Raw genomic sequence first — 19,706 nt, forward strand, 5'->3', positions numbered from 1 at the left:
CAACGCCATTACTCTCGGCTCAGACCACAACACTACCCTTCCGCACTGTTATAAGACTGTAAATCTCTCCCGTTGTAATTTTACAACACAACGTCTTCAGACGTTGAGTATGACAAAACTACTACTGAGCACACAACACAACAAGCCATTCCAGTGCTGTGAATCTTGGGCAACCGACTCCAGTGTTGTGAACATGGAACACACAACATTCTCCAGTGTTGACAAGTCCCTGGAGAGATGTAAGCTTATCACAAGGCCTTGTAACAATACGTAAATCCTTGCAGAGTTGTAAGTTCACGCAGTGTGTTGTGACCTAAAGCTTCAGCAGCTACAATGACACGTGGGGAAAAAAGAAAAAAAAAAAGCCAGGGTTTACAACACATCAACACCTCACGTGGGAAAAACAACCCGCCCACACACACACACACACACACACACACACACACACACACACAGATCATTTGTATGACACGAAGATCAAAGGCCAACAACAGAAGGTCGATTTTGTTTACATATGTTGTAACATCATACACACCACGGCTGATGAATGGCCAGGAGAGAGAGAGAGAGAGAGAGAGAGAGAGAGAGAGAGAGAGAGAGAGAGAGAGAGAGAGAGAGAGAGAGAGAGAATTTTCTGAGTCGCGAAAACATTTTTTTTTAATAAATATGTAACCATATATCACTTAATTCACAATAAATACATATAGAAACATACACGTGGAGATTAAAGTACGTTCATCTACATAAGATAATTTTTGCCCTAACCTGTAAAACATGTCACTGACTGGGGTCAAAGGTGCAAGCGTATCGGCAAAGATGAATCCAATGTTCACATACAATAAAACATGGGATTGAAAACCTTATCTATAGGCGTCTACTTGGAAAAAAAAGTAACTGATTAGGATTCGATTTGGATGACGTATTGAGAAACGTTAATCCCATAGGACAAAGACATGACCCAAAGGAGTATAAGGTTTAGGGTACGAGACTGTGAAACCCTACTGTGTTTTTCAAGGAGGAAGTTAGTGAGATTGAATCCCACAACCTGGGGATACCATAACAGGCTTTGTGATATCTATAACAAGGACATGGACAGATGTGTGTACTATCAGTAAGGAGATAGATATGGGACACGGAGAGAGGGGGAATAAAAGAACAATTTGGATTGTCAAGAGATGAAAGAAAGGTGAAGTAGTGGACTCTAGAGGGGAGATCAAGGAGGGACAGAGGTCTGAGTTAACCCAGAGGTTCGGAAAAGCCAGAAATAATTAGGTCAAGGACGAAGGAAGATAATCGGGTATGAAAGATATAGTTTTTTCTTTCAAAGTCCAATGGATAATGTGGTTCTTTCATCAATGTATAAGAGAATCCTGAACAGTGGTGGACCATTGAACTGGATTAAAAACCTTAAATGGGCAATTTTTTTCATGACACCTTAGTGTCCAGGACACCGTTACCTCTGAAACATGTAAATGCATTGCTAAATGAAGCTCTTATCCGCTCTCAGTATGTCCGTGGATAATCGCATGCCATATCTGATATGGAGAGTGACGGGGATTGCAAAATACTACAAGGGGAACCTAACCCTAAATGCATTACTGGTCAATTAACATGCGAATGAAATCTAACTCTGGGAAATGCAGGGTTGTGGAGAGAGGAAACGAACTAGGTAAACCAGCGAGTGATTTTATACCGGAGGGAAAACAGGTTATGAGTCATACTGTAAAGGACGTATAGGAGATATGATGTTGATCATGTCACTAAAAGATCATGTGTGAGAAGAAGCGGGACATATGATATTTGGGTCAGGTTCAAAATTGCATTCAAGTACAGAGTAAAATGCTCGGATCAATGAGTATCAAAATCGTGCGTGTATCCGACTCATAATGAAGCCGATGGATCCAAAGGAACGTACAGGAAATGGAGCTTGGATCGATTGGAACGAACCAAAGAAGAGAGGAAGGAAGCACTCACTCCGACGGCTTTGCGGTGGAAAAAAAAAAAATGGGATGCCATGACGGCGTTAACAAACAATAGTGTTGTTAACTCAAGAGGAGGATCATAAGCCAAAAAGAAAAGACTGGAACTGAAGCAATCATTCTACGGAGTGCACTGAAGACGCATCCCTCCTCAACACCAGAGACGGGTAGACACGGCGAGGAACTAAGCAAATAGGGACGTGACTATGAGCGGCTGTAGATAACTCATAGACCAACATGACCCAGAAAAATACAAGGAGGATACGAAGCCTCAAGAGCGCAGAGGGTTCAATCCCACACATGTACAAAATAACGTCATTAGGAACGGTTCGTAACACATCACCTGCACGCTCATCCTACTCACCACTGTCAGTCCTGCAGGAGACGACGTGAGCGAGTAACAGGTAAGGGCTGTAGAGGACGAAGGTGGTGATCGGGATGACTGCCACCGTGACGTAGGCCCGGGTGGTGCCACACAGGTTCCTGGCCTTGGCTGGGTAGCACACAGAGATGAACCGCTCCACCGTCAGCGCCAGGAGCATGACCACACCGATGCCTGCCGGGAGGACGCGGGTAATATGAATGGATGATAAAGGGGTGTGTTTCAAGACATGGTCGGCATAGTAGGGGGTAAAGTGGTTGTAGTAAGGGTCAGGTGGTCATATCGGGGGGTAAAGTGGTTATAGTAGGGGGTCAGGTGGTCATATTGGGGGGTAAAGTGGTTATAGTAGGGGTCAGGTGGTCATATTGTGGGGGTAAGGTGGACATATTGTGGGGGTCAGGTGGTTATATTAGGGTAAAAGAGGTCATATGGTCATTAAAAACATGGGTTCAACATACCTCGTGACCCCTCATGCTCACGATGCAACTACCACTATAATATTGAACAATTACTGTTCAGTTGCCTCTCGCTCTCCCTACACAGACACATCCACACAACAACATCACTACACTTTATGACCTGTGGTCCTTCCCAGAGCATATGGTTGGCTTCCTGAGCGCTGCAGGAGTCATACAGAAGTTAGAATGGACTCCTAAAACAGGAAGGTAAGGCGAACTATATAAACATAGATATATATGCACATTTTTTTTTTTTATTTTTAATACTACTTCGCCGTTTCCAGAGTTAAATAGGTAGCGGCAGAAACCCCTTCATTCGCACAGGTCCTACTAACAGTTCGTCGCTCCTTGTATACCACAACGCTCCAATTCTCTCTATCCTTTGCTCGCCTCACATCCTCTAACATGTTCAGGCACCTAACCTTCAAAGCATCTTTCATTAGATCCTTCTACCTCCTCCTTGGCCAAACCTTTTTCCTTGTTCCCTCCACTTATGTCATGTATATCCTCTTTGTCAACCTTTCCTCACTCATCCTCTCCATATGTCCAAACCATTTCAGCACATTTTACCTCTCTTGTACATACTTTCCGTTACTACCACACCTTTCTCTTGCCTTACCATTTGAAGATCAACCTTCCTCACTCTATATATTGTTCTCATACATTTAATTTCCACGTTTTTCAGTCAGTAAGGTACTTTGTCATCCAGGTCCCGCGCACCACATCCATATAGTGACCTCCATTTCCAAAACCTTCACCCCACACCCAACCTATGCCTCACTTCAGCTTCCAAGTTTCCATTTGTTACTACGTCCACTTCCAGACAATCAAAACACAACACTACACTATTCAAACTCGCTCCAACAACAAAACTCTCTCTCTTCTGCTGATCCTAAAATCCTTGATTTTACTGACATTTACTCTCAACTTCCATATTTCACACACACTCCTAGACTAAGAGAGTAACTGTTGCAGTATCTCACTCTAATCTGCCACCAGCAATGTGTCATCAGCAAACAGTGAATGACTCGCCTCCCAGGCCCCCCACACACATGAGATACTACAGACGTGTCCCTCTCCCCAAAACCTCTTATCTCCAACCTATCCATAAACAGATTAAACAGCCTCGGTGACATCAACCATCCCTGCATAAGTGCTACATAAAATTCCAAAGAATAGTCGTATTTAAGGGGCGAATTATGATGTAACTATAAGGGAAAGATAGTGGTATATCGAGGACAATAGCAATATATGGAGTAAGAGTGGTATATAGTGGCGAATTATATATGGTGAGGGACAATAATGGTTTGATATGATACTGGAAAATGGTGATTGTTATACTGAGATGAATAATAGTGTTATAGCGAGTGGAAAATAATGATACACTGACATAAATAATGAAGATATATATCAATGACATATGAAGGTGTTTAAAGTATAATACATTGAGGCGTAAAATAAAGGTAATATGATCAGAGGGCGGTTATACTGGTTATATACGGAGGAGAAATCATATAGTATACAGGGACACCAATCACACGGCAGGGAAAGGCGATACGACACGATGGTGATGTGTACCAACACATCTCCAGGAGTGCGTGCAGCCTCCCTCACTCCCTCGTAGTCTGCTCAGGTTACACTGGGAGGTTGCGTCTCGAGGGAGTCGTATTTCATGGCCGGCTGAGCTCCTGTTGCACAATTTTGTATTTCCGTCACCTTTTAGGAAAAGCCCAAGTCAGACGTGAAATACTGACAGAGTGCAATCGACTCCTTGTGGCGTGTTCAGCAGCTTGTGCCGCAATATATCTACGAGGATGTTAATGTTAATGACTTAAAAATTCTGTAATTTACTGATTTTTTTATCTTTTTTCGTGAAAAGAAAAAGAATAGTTTGATAACTGCTACCTATGATGATGCGGACATCTGTGTATAGTGAACATTTAACATCTGTTGCACAATCATTCTAAAGGCAAGTTTTAGTAAACACTATATTTTTTTTTTTTTTTTTTTTTTTTTTTTTTTTTTTATACTTTGTCGCTGTCTCCCGCGTTTGCGAGGTAGCGCGAGGAAACAGACGAAAGAAATGGCCCCCCCCCCATACACACGTACATACACACGTCCACACACGCAAATATACATACCTACACAGCTTTCCATGGTTTACCCCAGACGCTTCACATGCCTTGATTCAATCCACTGACAGCACGTCAACCCCTGTATACCACATCGCTCCAATTCACTCTATTCCTTGCCCTCCTTTCACCCTCCTGCATGTTCAGGCCCCGATCACACAAAATCTTTTTCACTCCATCTTTCCACCTCCAATTTGGTCTCCCTCTTCTCCTCGTTCCCTCCACCTCCGACACATATATCCTCTTGGTCAATCTTTCCTCACTCATTCTCTCCATGTGCCCAAACCATTTCAAAACACCCTCTTCTGCTCTCTCAACCACGCTCTTTTTATTTCCACACATCTCTCTTACCCTTACGTTACTTACTCGATCAAACCACCTCACACCACACATTGTCCTCAAACATCTCATTTCCAGCACATCCATCCTCCTGCGCACAACTCTATCCATAGCCCACGCCTCGCAACCATACAACATTGTTGGAACCACTATTCCTTCAAACATACCCATTTTTGCTTTCCGAGATAATGTTCTCGACTTCCACACATTTTTCAAGGCTCCCAAAATTTTCGCCCCCTCCCCCACCCTATGATCCACTTCCGCTTCCATGGTTCCATCCGCTGACAGATCCACTCCCAGATATCTAAAACACTTCACTTCCTCCAGTTTTTCTCCATTCAAACTCACCTCCCAATTGACTTGACCCTCAACCCTACTGTACCTAATAACCTTGCTCTTATTCACATTTACTCTTAACTTTCTTCTTCCACACACTTTACCAAACTCAGTCACCAGCTTCTGCAGTTTCTCACATGAATCAGCCACCAGCGCTGTATCATCAGCGAACAACAACTGACTCACTTCCCAAGCTCTCTCATCCCCAACAGACTTCATACTTGCCCCTCTTTCCAGGACTCTTGCATTTACCTCCCTAACAACCCCATCCATAAACAAATTAAACAACCATGGAGACATCACACACCCCTGCCGCAAACCTACATTCACTGAGAACCAATCACTTTCCTCTCTTCCTACACGTACACATGCCTTACATCCTCGATAAAAACTTTTCACTGCTTCTAACAACTTGCCTCCCACACCATATATTCTTAATACCTTCCACAGAGCATCTCTATCAACTCTATCATATGCCTTCTCCAGATCCATAAATGCTACATACAAATCCATTTGCTTTTCTAAGTATTTCTCACATACATTCTTCAAAGCAAACACCTGATCCACACATCCTCTACCACTTCTGAAACCGCACTGCTCTTCCCCAATCTGATGCTCTGTACATGCCTTCACCCTCTCAATCAATACCCTCCCATATAGTTTACCAGGAATACTCAACAAACTTATACCTCTGTAATTTGAGCACTCACTCTTATCCCCTTTGCCTTTGTACAATGGCACTATGCACGCATTCCGCCAATCCTCAGGCACCTCACCATGAGTCATACATACATTAAATAACCTTACCAACCAGTCAACAATACAGTCACCCCCTTTTTTAATAAATTCCACTGCAATACCATCCAAACCTGCTGCCTTGCCGGCTTTCATCTTCCGCAAAGCTCCTACTACCTCTTCTCTGTTTACCAAATCATTTTCCCTAACCCTCTCACTTTGCACACCACCTCGACCCAAACACCCTATATCTGCCACTCTGTCATCAGACACATTCAACAAACCTTCAAAATACTCATTCCATCTCCTTCTCACATCACCACTACTTGTTATCACCTCCCCATTTACGCCCTTCACTGAAGTTCCCATTTGCTCCCTTGTCTTACGCACCCTATTTACCTCCTTCCAGAACATCTTTTTATTCTCCCTAAAATTTACTGATAGTCTCTCACCCCAACTCTCATTTGCCCTTTTTTTCACCTCTTGCACCTTTCTCTTGACCTCCTGTCTCTTTCTTTTATACTTCTCCCACTCAATTGCATTTTTTCCCTGCAAAAATCGTCCAAATGCCTCTCTCTTCTCTTTCACTAATACTCTTACTTCTTCATCCCACCACTCACTACCCTTTCTAAACAGCCCACCTCCCACTCTTCTCATGCCACAAGCATCTTTTGCGCAATCCATCACTGATTCCCTAAATACATCCCATTCCTCCCCCACTCCCCTTACTTCCATTGTTCTCACCTTTTTCCATTCTGTACACAGTCTCTCCTGGTACTTCCCCACACAGGTCTCCTTCCCAAGCTCACTTACTCTCACCACCTTCTTCACCCCAACATTCACTCCTCTTTTCTGAAAACCCATACTAATCTTCACCTTAGCCTCCACAAGATAATGATCAGACATCCCTCCAGTTGCACCTCTCAGCACATTAACATCCAAAAGTCTCTCTTTCGCACGCCTGTCAATTAACACGTAATCCAATAACGCTCTCTGGCCATCTCTCCTGCTTACATAAGTATACTTATGTATATCTCGCTTTTTAAACCAGGTATTCCCAATCATCAGTCATTTTTCAGCACATAAATCTACAAGCTCTTCACCATTTCCATTTACAACACTGAACACCTCATGCATACCAATTATTCCCTCAACTGCCACATTACTCACCTTTGCATTCAAATCACCCATCACTATAACCCGGTCTCGTGCATCAAAACCGCTAACACACTCATTCAGCTGCTCCCAAAACACTTGCCTCTCATGATCTTTCTTCTCATGCCCAGGTGCATATGCACCAATAATCACCCACCTCTCTCCATCAACTTTCAATTTTACCCATATTAATCGAGAATTTACTTTCTTACATTCTATCACATACTCCCACAACTCCTGTTTCAGGAGTATTGCTACTCCTTCCCTTGCTCTTGTCCTCTCACTAACCCCTGACTTCACTCCCCAGACATTTCCAAACCACTCTTCCCCTTTACCCTTGAGCTTCGTTTCACTCAGAGCCAAAACATCCAGGTTCCTTTCCTCAAACATACTACCTATCTCTCCTTTTTTCACATCTTGGTTACATCCACACACATTTAGGCACCCCACTCTGAGCCTTCGAGGAGGATGATCACTCCCCGCGTGACTCCTTCTTCTGTTTCCCATTTTAGGAAGTTAATACAAGGAGGGGAGGATTTCCGGCCCCCCGCTCCCGTCCCCTCTAGTCGCTTTCTACGACACGCGAGGAATACGTGGGAAGTATTCTTTCACCCCTATCCCCAGGGATAATATACATATATATATACATATACACACACACACACATACACACACATACGCACATACACACACACACACACACACATACATATATATACATATGAAAAATGTAAGAAACAATTTAGAAAACAAACTTTTAGCTTGAAATGAATGAAAAAATGAATGTCACATAATGGTTCAACCTCTGGCTATGGAAAGGGAAATGTACAATTTATTCACACAAACGTCAATAGCAGTTCTCATCAATTTCACCACTGTATCAATAAGCTTCAATGTCTAAGCTACATTTTTCTCCAACTTCACTATTTTCTTGTCAAAAACACCATGCATGAAAACTATCACTCCAGTAACACAACTATAAACATTTACTTCCCCTTTCAAAGTTCTGGGGAAGTCTGTCTCGATACACTGCGGCGAGGCGACGCGACGCTGACACAATCACTGTCACAATATCACTTCTGCCTCCTCAAGTCAATCTCTCAGCCACAGTGCAGGCCTTCATCGTCGAAATCGGTCTTGTCTTCAGACGTCTCCTCGTAATCACATCCATATAATATATATAATATATATATATATATATATATATATATATATATATATATATATATATATATATATATATATATTCTTTTTCTTTCAAACTATTCGCCATTTCCCGCATTAGCGAGGTAGCGTTAAGAACAGAGGACTGGGCCTTTGAGGGAATACCCTCACCTGGCCCAATTCTCTGTTCCTTCTTTTGGAAAATTGAAAAAAAAAAAAAAAAAAAAAAAAAAACGAAGGAGGATTTCCAGCCCCCCGCTCCCTCCCCTTTTGGTCGCCTTCTACGACACGCAGGGAATACGTGGGAAGTATTCTTAATCCCCTATCCCCAGGGATAAATATATATATATATACATATATATATATATATATATATATATATAATCGTTATCCGAATAGCGAACTAACTTCAGGAACAGACGAAGAACTGCCTATTGGTCCTGTGGAAGACGCTACGAATATAAAGTAAGGGAGGAAAGCTAGTACGATCAATTGGTGTTTTTACCGAGGGAGTAATGCGTTTTTTTCTGGTAGGAAGGAAGGAGGGTAAGTGGTTCCAAATAAAGATAGGTCTGCATCAAGGGTGTGTGATGTCACCATGGCTAATTTATTTATGAATGGGATGGTGAAGGAGGTACATACAAGGGGTCTTAAGGAGAGCGAGGCGGGACTACACCAATCTGGGGCTAGTGGGTAGGGGTGCCTAGGAGGAGTCAGTCATAGCCTGCAGATGACACAGCTCTGGTGGGAGGACACAAAGGAGAAACTGTAGAAGCTGGTGTGCCCGAGTTGGGAAGTGTGTGTGAAAATAAGATCCGAAAGTAAATGTGAATCATATTATGGTTATGAAGTTTTCGCATGAGGGTGAAACAGGTTGGACTGGATGTGAATATAAATGGAGAGAACCTGGAGGAGGTGGAGCGATTCAGATACCTGGGAGTTGATGCTGCAGCGGACGGAGTTATGGGTGATGAAGTGAACCACAGGGTGGGTGAGGGGGCACAGTCATGGGTGCCTATAAGGGTGTATGGAGAGGAATCTTCCCTGTGATGGCACAGCTGGGTGTTCAATGATAAAGTGCGACCCTCAGGTCCTAAATACATAAGAACGGAAGACCGTAGATGTGTCGGAAATGACAAGCTCAAGGAAAATGTTACCGACCACGATGCATAACAAAAAATGCCAGGGTTCGAATCCTGCGCGCGGCAGTCGGTCCGCAGTATACTCGGCTGTTCATCCTCCTCTCGGGGTTGGTCGATAACCTGGGTACGTGGCCTAGACTAAGATATATACGTATATGTGGCGTTAATGAGATGGTCTTGTTTAAGCCATTCAGTTATCCGCGCCGTAACAGTTAACGTTGAAAATAATAAGTGGTGGTAGGAGGGTTGAACGTGAAGGGAATGAAGTTACAGGAGAGAAGTAAAAGTGAGAGAAATGAACGGTTGAACGTATAAAGATGAACGGAGATTTGAGCATATAAAGAGATGAACTGAAGTTTGAACATAGATGAACGAAGGTTTGAACATGAGATGAACAGAGATTTGAACATATAAAGAGGATGAGGGTAAATATATTGGTTTAGAGGATATAGTTTCAGATGTGGAGGGAGCTAAGGGGAAGAGAGAAGCCACGAAATAAGTGAAAGGATGGAGTGAAATAAGCTGCGATTCTCGAGGTTTGAACATACAGAGCGTGAGAGGGGTGGAAGAGCTAGAGAGAAATACAACGAAGTGATATACAGGGGGCGACGTACTATCAATAGGCCGAAACAGGGCATGTGAAGTGGTCGGGGAAAATCTTTTGAAGGTGTGAGGCTTGGGTTTCCATAGCGGGCTTTGTAATTTCGGTGCATTATGTACATAACAAAGCGCTGAAAAAAAAAAATTGAGGTTGCTTTTCGTATGTTCCTGGCGTTACCTCGCAAACTCGAGAAACGGCAAACAAGTGTGTGTAATTCTGTGTGTGTGTGTGTGTATATATATATATATATATATATATATATATATATATATATATATATATATATATATATATATAGATGAACAAAGTGCATATGAACGCCCACTTTCATAGAACATACAAACCTCCAACAGCCAGGATCGAACCCGGGATCCCTGAGCAACAGGCGGGAGCGCTACCGCTAGGCTTCAAACTTGGCTGTTGGAGATTTGTATGTGATATATATATATATATATATATATATATATATATATATATATATATATTGGGAGGTGAGTTTGAATGGAGAAAAACTGGAGGAAGTGAAGTGTTTTAGATATCTGGGAGTGGATCTGGCAGCGGATGGAACCATGGAAGCGGAAGTGGATCATAGGGTGGGGGAGGGGGCGAAAATTCTGGGGGCCTTGAAGAATGTGTGGAAGTCGAGAACATTATCTCGGAAAGCAAAAATGGGTATGTTTGAAGGAATAGTGGTTCCAACAATGTTGTATGGTTGCGAGGCGTGGGCTATGGATAGAGTTGTGCGCAGGAGGATGGATGTGCTGGAAATGAGATGTTTGAGGACAATGTGTGGTGTGAGGTGGTTTGATCGAGTGAGTAACGTAAGGGTAAGAGAGATGTGTGGAAATAAAAAGAGCGTGGTTGAGAGAGCAGAAGAGGGTGTTTTGAAGTGGTTTGGGCACATGGAGAGAATGAGTGAGGAAAGATTGACCAAGAGGATATATGTGTCGGAGGTGGAGGGAACGAGGAGAAGAGGGAGACCAAATTGGAGGTGGAAAGATGGAGTGAAAAAGATTTTGTGTGATCGGGGCCTGAACATGCAGGAGGGTGAAAGGAGGGCAAGGAATAGAGTGAATTGGAGCGATGTGGTATACCGGGGTTGACGTGCTGTCAGTGGATTGAATCAAGGCATGTGAAGCGTCTGGGGTAAACCATGGAAAGCTGTGTAGGTATGTATATTTGCGTGTGTGGACGTATGTATATACATGTGTATGGGGGGGGTTGGGCCATTTCTTTCGTCTGTTTCCTTGCGCTACCTCGCAAACGCGGGAGACAGCGAAAAAAAAAAAAAAAAAAAAAAAAAAATATATATATATATATATATATATATATATATATATATATATATTTTTTTTTCTTTTTTTTATACTATTCGCCATTTCCCGCATTAGCGAGGTAGCGTTAAGAACAGAGGACTGGGCCTTTGAGGGAATATCCTCATATGGCCCCCTTCTCTGTTCCTTCTTTTGGAAAATCTAAAAAAAAATGAGAGGGGAGGATTTCCAGCCCCCCGCTCCCATATATATATATATATATATATATATATATATATATATATATATATATATATATATATATATATACACACACAATTTCCCACATTTGTGGGGTGGCATCCTTACAGCAAGAAGGATATTTTCCAGGACCATACAGACCAGCTCTATGCACACCCAAGTGAACTCTAAATCTGTCTGAATGCTGAACTCGATCCATGTCTCACGTGTAGCACAAGTGCAGAGCATTTCTTCTGTATCACAGTACCTGTTATTGTGTTATTGGTAGCCTCACCATCATCCTATTTCTTTCCAATAACATTTTTTTTTTAGTATATTTACATGGATATCAAAATCTCAAGACTGGTACATGGTACAAAGATCTATTTTGTACTCTTAAACAACACAGTAATTTCAAACTAAATTAAACAATACATTATATAAATAATACCTATGTGTATAATAAACTAAGTTGTAGATGGTCAGATGCTGAACACGAAATTATCCTCTATGTAGCCTACAGAATCTCTAAATCATATGCGTGTCCAAACCCTCAGTAGGTGTAGTATCTTCTGTCTTCTGCTGGGGATGGTGATCGACGGTATGTATCCCGTGGTGAAGGTGACCTCCGTGGTGGAGTTCGACTGCGATATGATGTTTGTGGGGAAGGAGATCTGCCACGGTATGATGTTTCTGGTGAGGGGGATCTATGATATGGGAGTTCTCTTGTTGGGTATTTATCCTCAGATGTACTACCTCGCCGATTGTTGGGAGAATAATCATCCTGTCCACTGTCGTACCCATTTCACTTCTTAATTGGATAGGCGAGCGAAGTCCTGATGCACGGTCCAATACCCACACTTTAATTTGCATATCGTACGATCTATTTCCTCTCATGTCATGTCTGTTTTCCCATCAACTATGTTCTCATTACCACCTCGTCTGCAGGCAAGCCCTGTGCCCCATATACTGTAGTAATACTAACAATATTGCAAGTTTCATCATGCAGGAGGTAATGTGTTGCAATTCTTGCATATAGAAAACGAGAAGCTTAGGAATCCAGATTGGTCATTTATATCTTATTTTGTATCCAAGTTAATCCATACTGAAGGATAGACAACGTAATAACGGCATGGAGAAACTGTGAACTAATATCGCATATCATTTATCTTGCGCGGGGGCAAAACGTTTTCATCATATTGCATCACAAAAAACCTAATTACCACACCTGTATTATCACATTCTTCTTGAGTGAGAGAATGCAATATCTCTCGCATAAACTCGCGTATGATGTATATAGCTTAAGACACTGGCATGTTGAAATATTGTTGGAACACATGACTGAGCTAGAGGATGAAAGAAATACTCCTCGCTTAGTTCCTACCTCTGTTCCTTCTTTTAGAAATACAGGAGGGGAAGATTTCCAGCCATCTATCTCGTTCCCTTTCACCAGCCTTCTACGATATGCCGGAGATACGTGGATGCTTGTCTTTTTTTCCCAAGTCCCCAGGGATGATATAGGGTGTCCTCTCTATGAGGCTCTCGCAGCGCTCAGGAAGCCGGCCACGTCCACCGGGCGGGACCATAGGTCATAAAGTGTACTTGTGTGCATGCTTTGATGTGGGAAGAGTACAGGACAGCTGAATACTCAGTGTTCGGTGTCTTCGTTATGGTAACTGCATCGTAGGAATGAGGGTCTTGGGATGAGATGACATGGTGTTTGTAGAGCGTTGAGGGGAAAGTGTGACTCGTGTTTGCCTGGGGAGTGTGGTATCTGATGGGTGTACGACTGCAGGGACGGAATTTTAGACCAAGTTAGGAAGTCGGTTTTTTTAGTGTTTGTTGGATTTCGGGGTGTGTGTGTGTGTGTGTGTGTGTGTGTGTGTGTGTGTGTGTGTGTTCACTGCATTTACGTTTATATTAAATTTACTCCATGCGATCATTAGTGTCCCTTGTCCTCCTTTCTGTGATCCCTGCAACACACACACACACCCGTGTACACGTACAAATGCTGCAGACCTCCCTTCTCTACCTCATTATCTGGCCACATTCCATTTCACCTCACAAACTTTGCTCTTCCATTGTAGTGTTAATTAAAATATTTTGCGTGTTTCTAGCTGTAATCAGAGTTTCGCCAATTTAATAAAACCCTTTAACGCATTCACTGCTCTGTTGTTTTACGTTCCTCCGACGTTGTTTTAATTATCTTGATTTACTATTCTTTTTCACCTGAGAGAGTTTAGACATAAGAGTTTGCTAAGCTATACAACATTCGTGACTATGAGCGTAAAATACTGGATGCCATTTCTCACACCACAGGAAGGTTGTAATGGCAGTGCAGTAATTAACATTCTTCTTCTGATTTAATATCACTCCAACGTTTTGCACTCGCGCGAGATGTATCAAATGTGACACTTAATTCAAAAACACTGGCCAGACTACCACGACATAATTACATGATATAGTACAAAATGACCAGTCAAAAATTCCTTTTTCGCCTACTAGATACAAGAGGAACGCATACATTACCCATGTGATAAACCCTTAACACTGTGACACACTGCGGGGGTAGACGGTCTCCCCAGAGACGAGAGAATGATTAGAAATGAGCTGGTGGCGGGAAGTGGCGGAGGGAGAGGTGATACGTGTTGTCAGATATGTAAATTGAATTGTGGTATTGGATCCTCCCATCAAGATTTCGCTCCTCATTTTAATCATGAAGGGAATGAAAGCGAAAGGAATATCTACCTATTTTTCTATCTGTCTACATCTATCTAATGTGTATATATATATATATATATATATATATATATATATATATATATATAATATAAGCAGGCAGAATATGCTCTTCAATACTCTATCTGTTAAAGACCAATGTATATTCAACACACTATATCTTTCTGTTGCTTTTTTACAATTAATTTTTTCGACAGTTTTTGCTTCGTCAGATAAAAAGTTAATTAAATGTCCTATTTTCATTTTCTTGGAATACACGGGACGTTCCAGGCACATGAACAGAGCCCTTCTCCAGTCAAACTGATCATGAATGAGACAACACAGTATAAAGAACAAAACAGGACTAAATCACATCTTGAAATGTTACAAATGGAAGCATGACGGCGATGGTATGTTGAGCGGTGGACCGTGTTCCTTCGGAGTTCATTCGTGGTAGTGTGTGGTCAGTAGTTGGTCAAACTCGTTGAGGCAATGGTTTTGTGTGTGGGGGGGGGATGGAGAGGGGGGGTTACCAGAGGTCTCCACACCTGGAAAAGTCTGGCAGAGGTAGACAATGGGGTCATTTTAGGGGATGCGGTAGAGAATAATTGTAAAGTCTCAGCTTATCCTGGACTCTGATGATTTAAGAAGGGATTGCATTATCTTATGTGCTTGGCTTCTGTTATCTATAGTGTTGCTGTAGGGTCGTGGCAATGCTTCAGTATCATCGTGTTATCAGTAAGACGCTGACGAGTGAGATTCCTGCTATGTCGTTGTTGCCTACGTAGTTTAGGGCCTCGAGTGATCTTGTAGCCATAACGATGTAGTTCACGTTGCTATGAGGATTACAACCTTCAACTGGGCGGGAAGTACTTGTAGATTACACTGGCTGACTGTGGTGGGTTATTGTTAAGCGTGAGGTTGTAGTCACTAGTTTTCTTATCTTTAAGAACAATACAAATCCTTGACACACCTTCACCGGGTACCACGCACCCTCTTCTCTTCCTACTCGCACACAAGTCCCAATTTTCTGGTACAATCTCTTGACTACATTAAGGATCGTACATTTGCTCCAATGACCCGAAGAGCATCTATAAGGCACCTCTTATAACCCATCCTACCCTTCATCCAGTTCGCCACATAGAAGCCACTTTCTTCTTGTAATCATTTCTCATAGGCAGGTTTCAAAGGACATATACTCCACTCATCTTTTACTTGCCTGACACCACTTTGCAGCTTGTTAGTCTGTTTGTCCTTGCCCATCAGTCTCTCATTCACTTCTCAACCACACGCCATACCAAGCAGTGGGTTTGGGCAAAGAGGAAATGACATAATGTTTGACATGTGTAATGAAAGTGAGTGAGCCTGCAGACTGTTCTAGAGGGACCTAGAACCGTCAGGCGAAGATGGCACACAGTAACACCAGTGAGAGCAGGGAAGTGGATGGCATAGAGGAATTAGTGCATACGTTTACGGGTGAAGCGCATGATGCGAGAACGATGGGATACAGATAAAGGAAAAGGTAATGAGTGAGGAATGAGGATGTTTCACTGGGTAACAGATTACATATTCGGACTTTATTAAAGGTCAACTACTAAGGAGAAGCTGGGGCAAACACCTCAAGCCACCTTGATCGGAATATGCTAAGCGACACCCACTCGCCATGAGAGAGAGGCGCTGAACGACACTTCCTAGCAACCTTGACAGTGAGAGGCAAGGCGACACCTCCCTACAGCCGTGCCAGCTGAGTTCTAGGCGGAACTTACCGATGCAGGAGTTGCCGAAGTAGAGGACGACGTGAGCGTGGAAGGCGGCGACGTAGTAGGAGGACCAACGCCCCATCTCGTGAGCCAGGACTCTCTGCGTGAAGGGGATGGCACACAGCAGGGCGAAGAGCGAGGCCGCAGCGTACCCTGCCGGAGACACAGACGCAGTTAGTAGCGGAGGGATGCACGGAGGGGTGTTAGGCAGGAGGGAAGAAGTGGACAAAGGTGCAGTGAGTTGTGGGGAGATGTGATGAGAGTTAGGGCTCCCTGACGCAGTTAATTGGGATGATGAGCTGCGTTGGGAGGCGGCAGATTAAGAGGGGTTGGGAGGGCGTTTGATTAAATGGGGAAGACAGTGGCAAGCAACAGGTCGGTGGTGATTTTGGTGGCTTCGGAAAAGACAAATGGAAGGTGTTGTTTGTGGGTCAGACAGACTGTAATGGTTGGTTAGACGTGAGGCACTGGAGTGTGGCGGTAAGCGAGACATTTTGATTGGAAGGGGGGCTCAGGGTGAGTAGAAACACAGAGTGCAAGGAATGAAATTAGACTTTGTGTTTTAAATCATACGTTTCGATATACGAAAACGTCAAAGCTACAGAAGTAAAACAATTTCGCATGGAAATTCATGTCTACTTCTGGGCATCGTGGAAATGATGAAATCATACACTCGAAGGCCAAATGTACTCCCTTCCACACAACCAAAATACTTGAGACATCGTAAGAAAGGAGTAATACCAAGAGGATACTGCTCCTGTAATGAGGAGAGGGAGGAAGCCGAAATTCAATTTAACTATTGATGGTCATATACGCGTGTGAACATGTCATTCTCCTGACTGTCGAAAGATTCGGTAGCTGGAAACATCTGTCCATTTGCAAAAGGTGCCCCCACGAATAAATTGTGGCGTGATGACGTAATGTGGATAAATTAAAGAAACGGAATGCTAAAACAGAGGAAATAGCGCACGCACACACACACACACACACACACACACACACTGTAGTGCCATGATAAGTGTTCTATATCAATACAAATGTTGCTTGGTGTCTGTTAACTTCAAGAGCATTATTTTTGTGTATATATACAAGATAAAGATACAGATTTACAGGAGCATCATATCAATGCGTTTTCAATGTAATAGTAACAGTTGTGATTTACATCGTCATATCCATGCGTTTTCTATGTAATAGTAACAACAGTTGTTTGGTTTCAGTATGAACATACGGGTTATTACTGTACAAATCACGATTTTTTTTTTTAGTGTCTTGTGGCCAAAAACAGCAAGACCTTCAGCGTGGCCACTTTGAAGCCAAAGAGCCCAGTGCCCTGATGTTATGGGTGAGGATATGAGAAGAGAATGATATGGATCCAAGTGATAATCAATCCAAAAGAAATTTATTCAAAGAAACAGTAAAATTCTGCCACAAACCAATCAATAAAGTATAAAGGAAAAGATTATGGACTTAATAATTTACACTTGTATACAGTAAAGTGTCAGGTAGTATTAGACTCCACTTTTACTATTTTACTTAACGTTATATTTGTTTACAAGTGGACATCAGATATCGATTTTCTGCATCTGATATACAACAAACAAAGCAACAGTTAAATCTAATGGCTATGCCATGATTTATACGTAAACTATTTGCCTAAATTGAATATGAAACTAGTTTTCTGCTCTAAAAGAGCCACAATCATTTCAAAATAAACAGAGTTAACGTGACATTTTTACTTCATATCAAACTAAAATCGCATCCATAAATGGCACTTGAGACCCGACATTTTTAGTTCATTAATATTCACACCAATAATTGGCACTTTTGATCCTTTACTTTAATCATCACACCAACAGATGGCAATGGTGATCCTTTGCGTTAGTTTAATTAATAATCATACCCATAGATGACACTTATCCTTACCTTACCTACTCATCACACCCATAGATGGCTCTCATGATCCATTGCCTACTGCTACATGATGAATACAACAATGGACGTTGGACATAACCCTGGTAGCGAGTAAAGTCCATTTTCCCCCTTTTCCTTGCAAGAATTTGTCTGTTACGAGTATTAACTTAATACGACATCTTCACCCTAACTCTAGCAGGAAAAGGATGCGTTATGACCACGTTGCCAGCCCCCAGAATCATCAGATTCTACACGGAAAGTTTGATCTGAGTAAGAGAACGTCCCTTTATCATTACGAGAGACCCAGAGATGAAGACTATTGACCATGGCTCTCCCTGAGCCTCCTTGTGGACTGTAATGACCAGCAGAAGACTTCCTAGATGAAAGAGTCCTCCCCAGCCAAGAACTCCTGAAGGAGAGGTGCAGAAGGGAAGAGGAAGAGATGGTTAAGGAACAGACTCGCCTATGTCATCAGGTTTAAGTCTCCTGCAAGCTCAGACATCAGGGCCTCTATGAACTGTCTCCCGTTAGATCTGGATTTCCTGATCCCTTCAAATGAAAGGGAGTTGACCGATCAAGTCGACGAAGATCCAGAAAGCCGCAACGACTATAAGGCAGGGAATCGCTCTCCTCCAGAACCAAAGATGTTGGAGGAAGGTCTTCGTGAAGATAAATCGACCGTACAGCCGAGTCACCAAGAGGCGATTTCCGGTTTATAAACTGGGCTATCAGATAGCCTGGAAATCCCACCACCAGTCCAGGAAGTCTGCAAGGTGGGCCACTGGAAAGAGGACATCCATATCCTAATGAATTATACACCAGACAGTGCAGCTCAGAATGCGTCACTGAGGTCAGGTTAGCCTCAACAAATCCACTCCTCCTTCACTCCAGCATTACTAGTGCCACACATTCGATGCTCCCTCAGGGAAAGCTTGAGTAGCTTGTAGCGAAAGACATCAAGCCTCGTTGTGTTTCGAGATAACGAGCTCGAGAAGCAATCACAATGGCAAACTGTGAGCCAAGTGTGGCCCTCTGATCAAGCTTGTGGAGCAGAAAGCGATCAAATAACCATGGTTACTCCAACACACCAACGGACCACATTCTTCTGAGGATATCGCTAACAAAATGCCTTCAGCGTCGGTGAAGAGCAATCCTCACACACACACACACACACACACAGGACAACTGTATCACGGAGCCACTCCTGTCCAGCAAGAAGCAATTGGAGAGGTCACCAGAAGCCTTTTTCGACCTATTGCTCCAGCGGTCCCCGGTAAACACACCAAGATGATCCTCTGAAGAGACTGATTTACGACCAAACGTGACTATAAGATGCCCTGGATTTTAGGGGAGAAAGAATACTTGCCACGTATTCCCTGCGTGTCGTAGAAGGCGACTAAA

The 19,706-nt window shown here is 42.8% G+C and overlaps 1 protein-coding gene and 1 long non-coding RNA gene across 4 annotated transcripts in view; one reads left to right on the forward strand and one right to left on the reverse strand.

The window, feature by feature from the left end:
• The window catches only part of LOC139758498 (uncharacterized), a 134,487-nt gene that overhangs the window by 44,343 nt on the left and 70,438 nt on the right, over positions 1-19,706 (forward strand). Inside the window, exon 3 of one of the 3 annotated variants that reach the window (XR_011714851.1) lies at positions 17,660-17,847. The exons of the other annotated variants lie outside the window; for them this stretch is intronic. This is a non-coding gene — a long non-coding RNA (uncharacterized lncRNA). Of the gene's footprint in view, positions 1-17,659; positions 17,848-19,706 lie in introns of those variants that run through there. 3 annotated transcript variants of the gene reach the window in all.
• The window catches only part of LOC139758491 (probable G-protein coupled receptor B0563.6), a 439,395-nt gene that overhangs the window by 12,057 nt on the left and 407,632 nt on the right, over positions 1-19,706 (reverse strand). Inside the window, exons 4-5 of the mRNA XM_071679982.1 lie at positions 16,401-16,547; positions 2,344-2,535 (exon numbers count right to left, since the gene is read on the reverse strand). Of these exons, the coding sequence (XP_071536083.1) occupies positions 2,344-2,535; positions 16,401-16,547 (339 nt within the window). The remainder of the gene's footprint in view (positions 1-2,343; positions 2,536-16,400; positions 16,548-19,706) is intronic.

This window comes from Panulirus ornatus, chromosome 30, assembly GCF_036320965.1.
Source record: "Panulirus ornatus isolate Po-2019 chromosome 30, ASM3632096v1, whole genome shotgun sequence".
Taxonomy (NCBI): domain Eukaryota; kingdom Metazoa; phylum Arthropoda; class Malacostraca; order Decapoda; family Palinuridae; genus Panulirus; species Panulirus ornatus.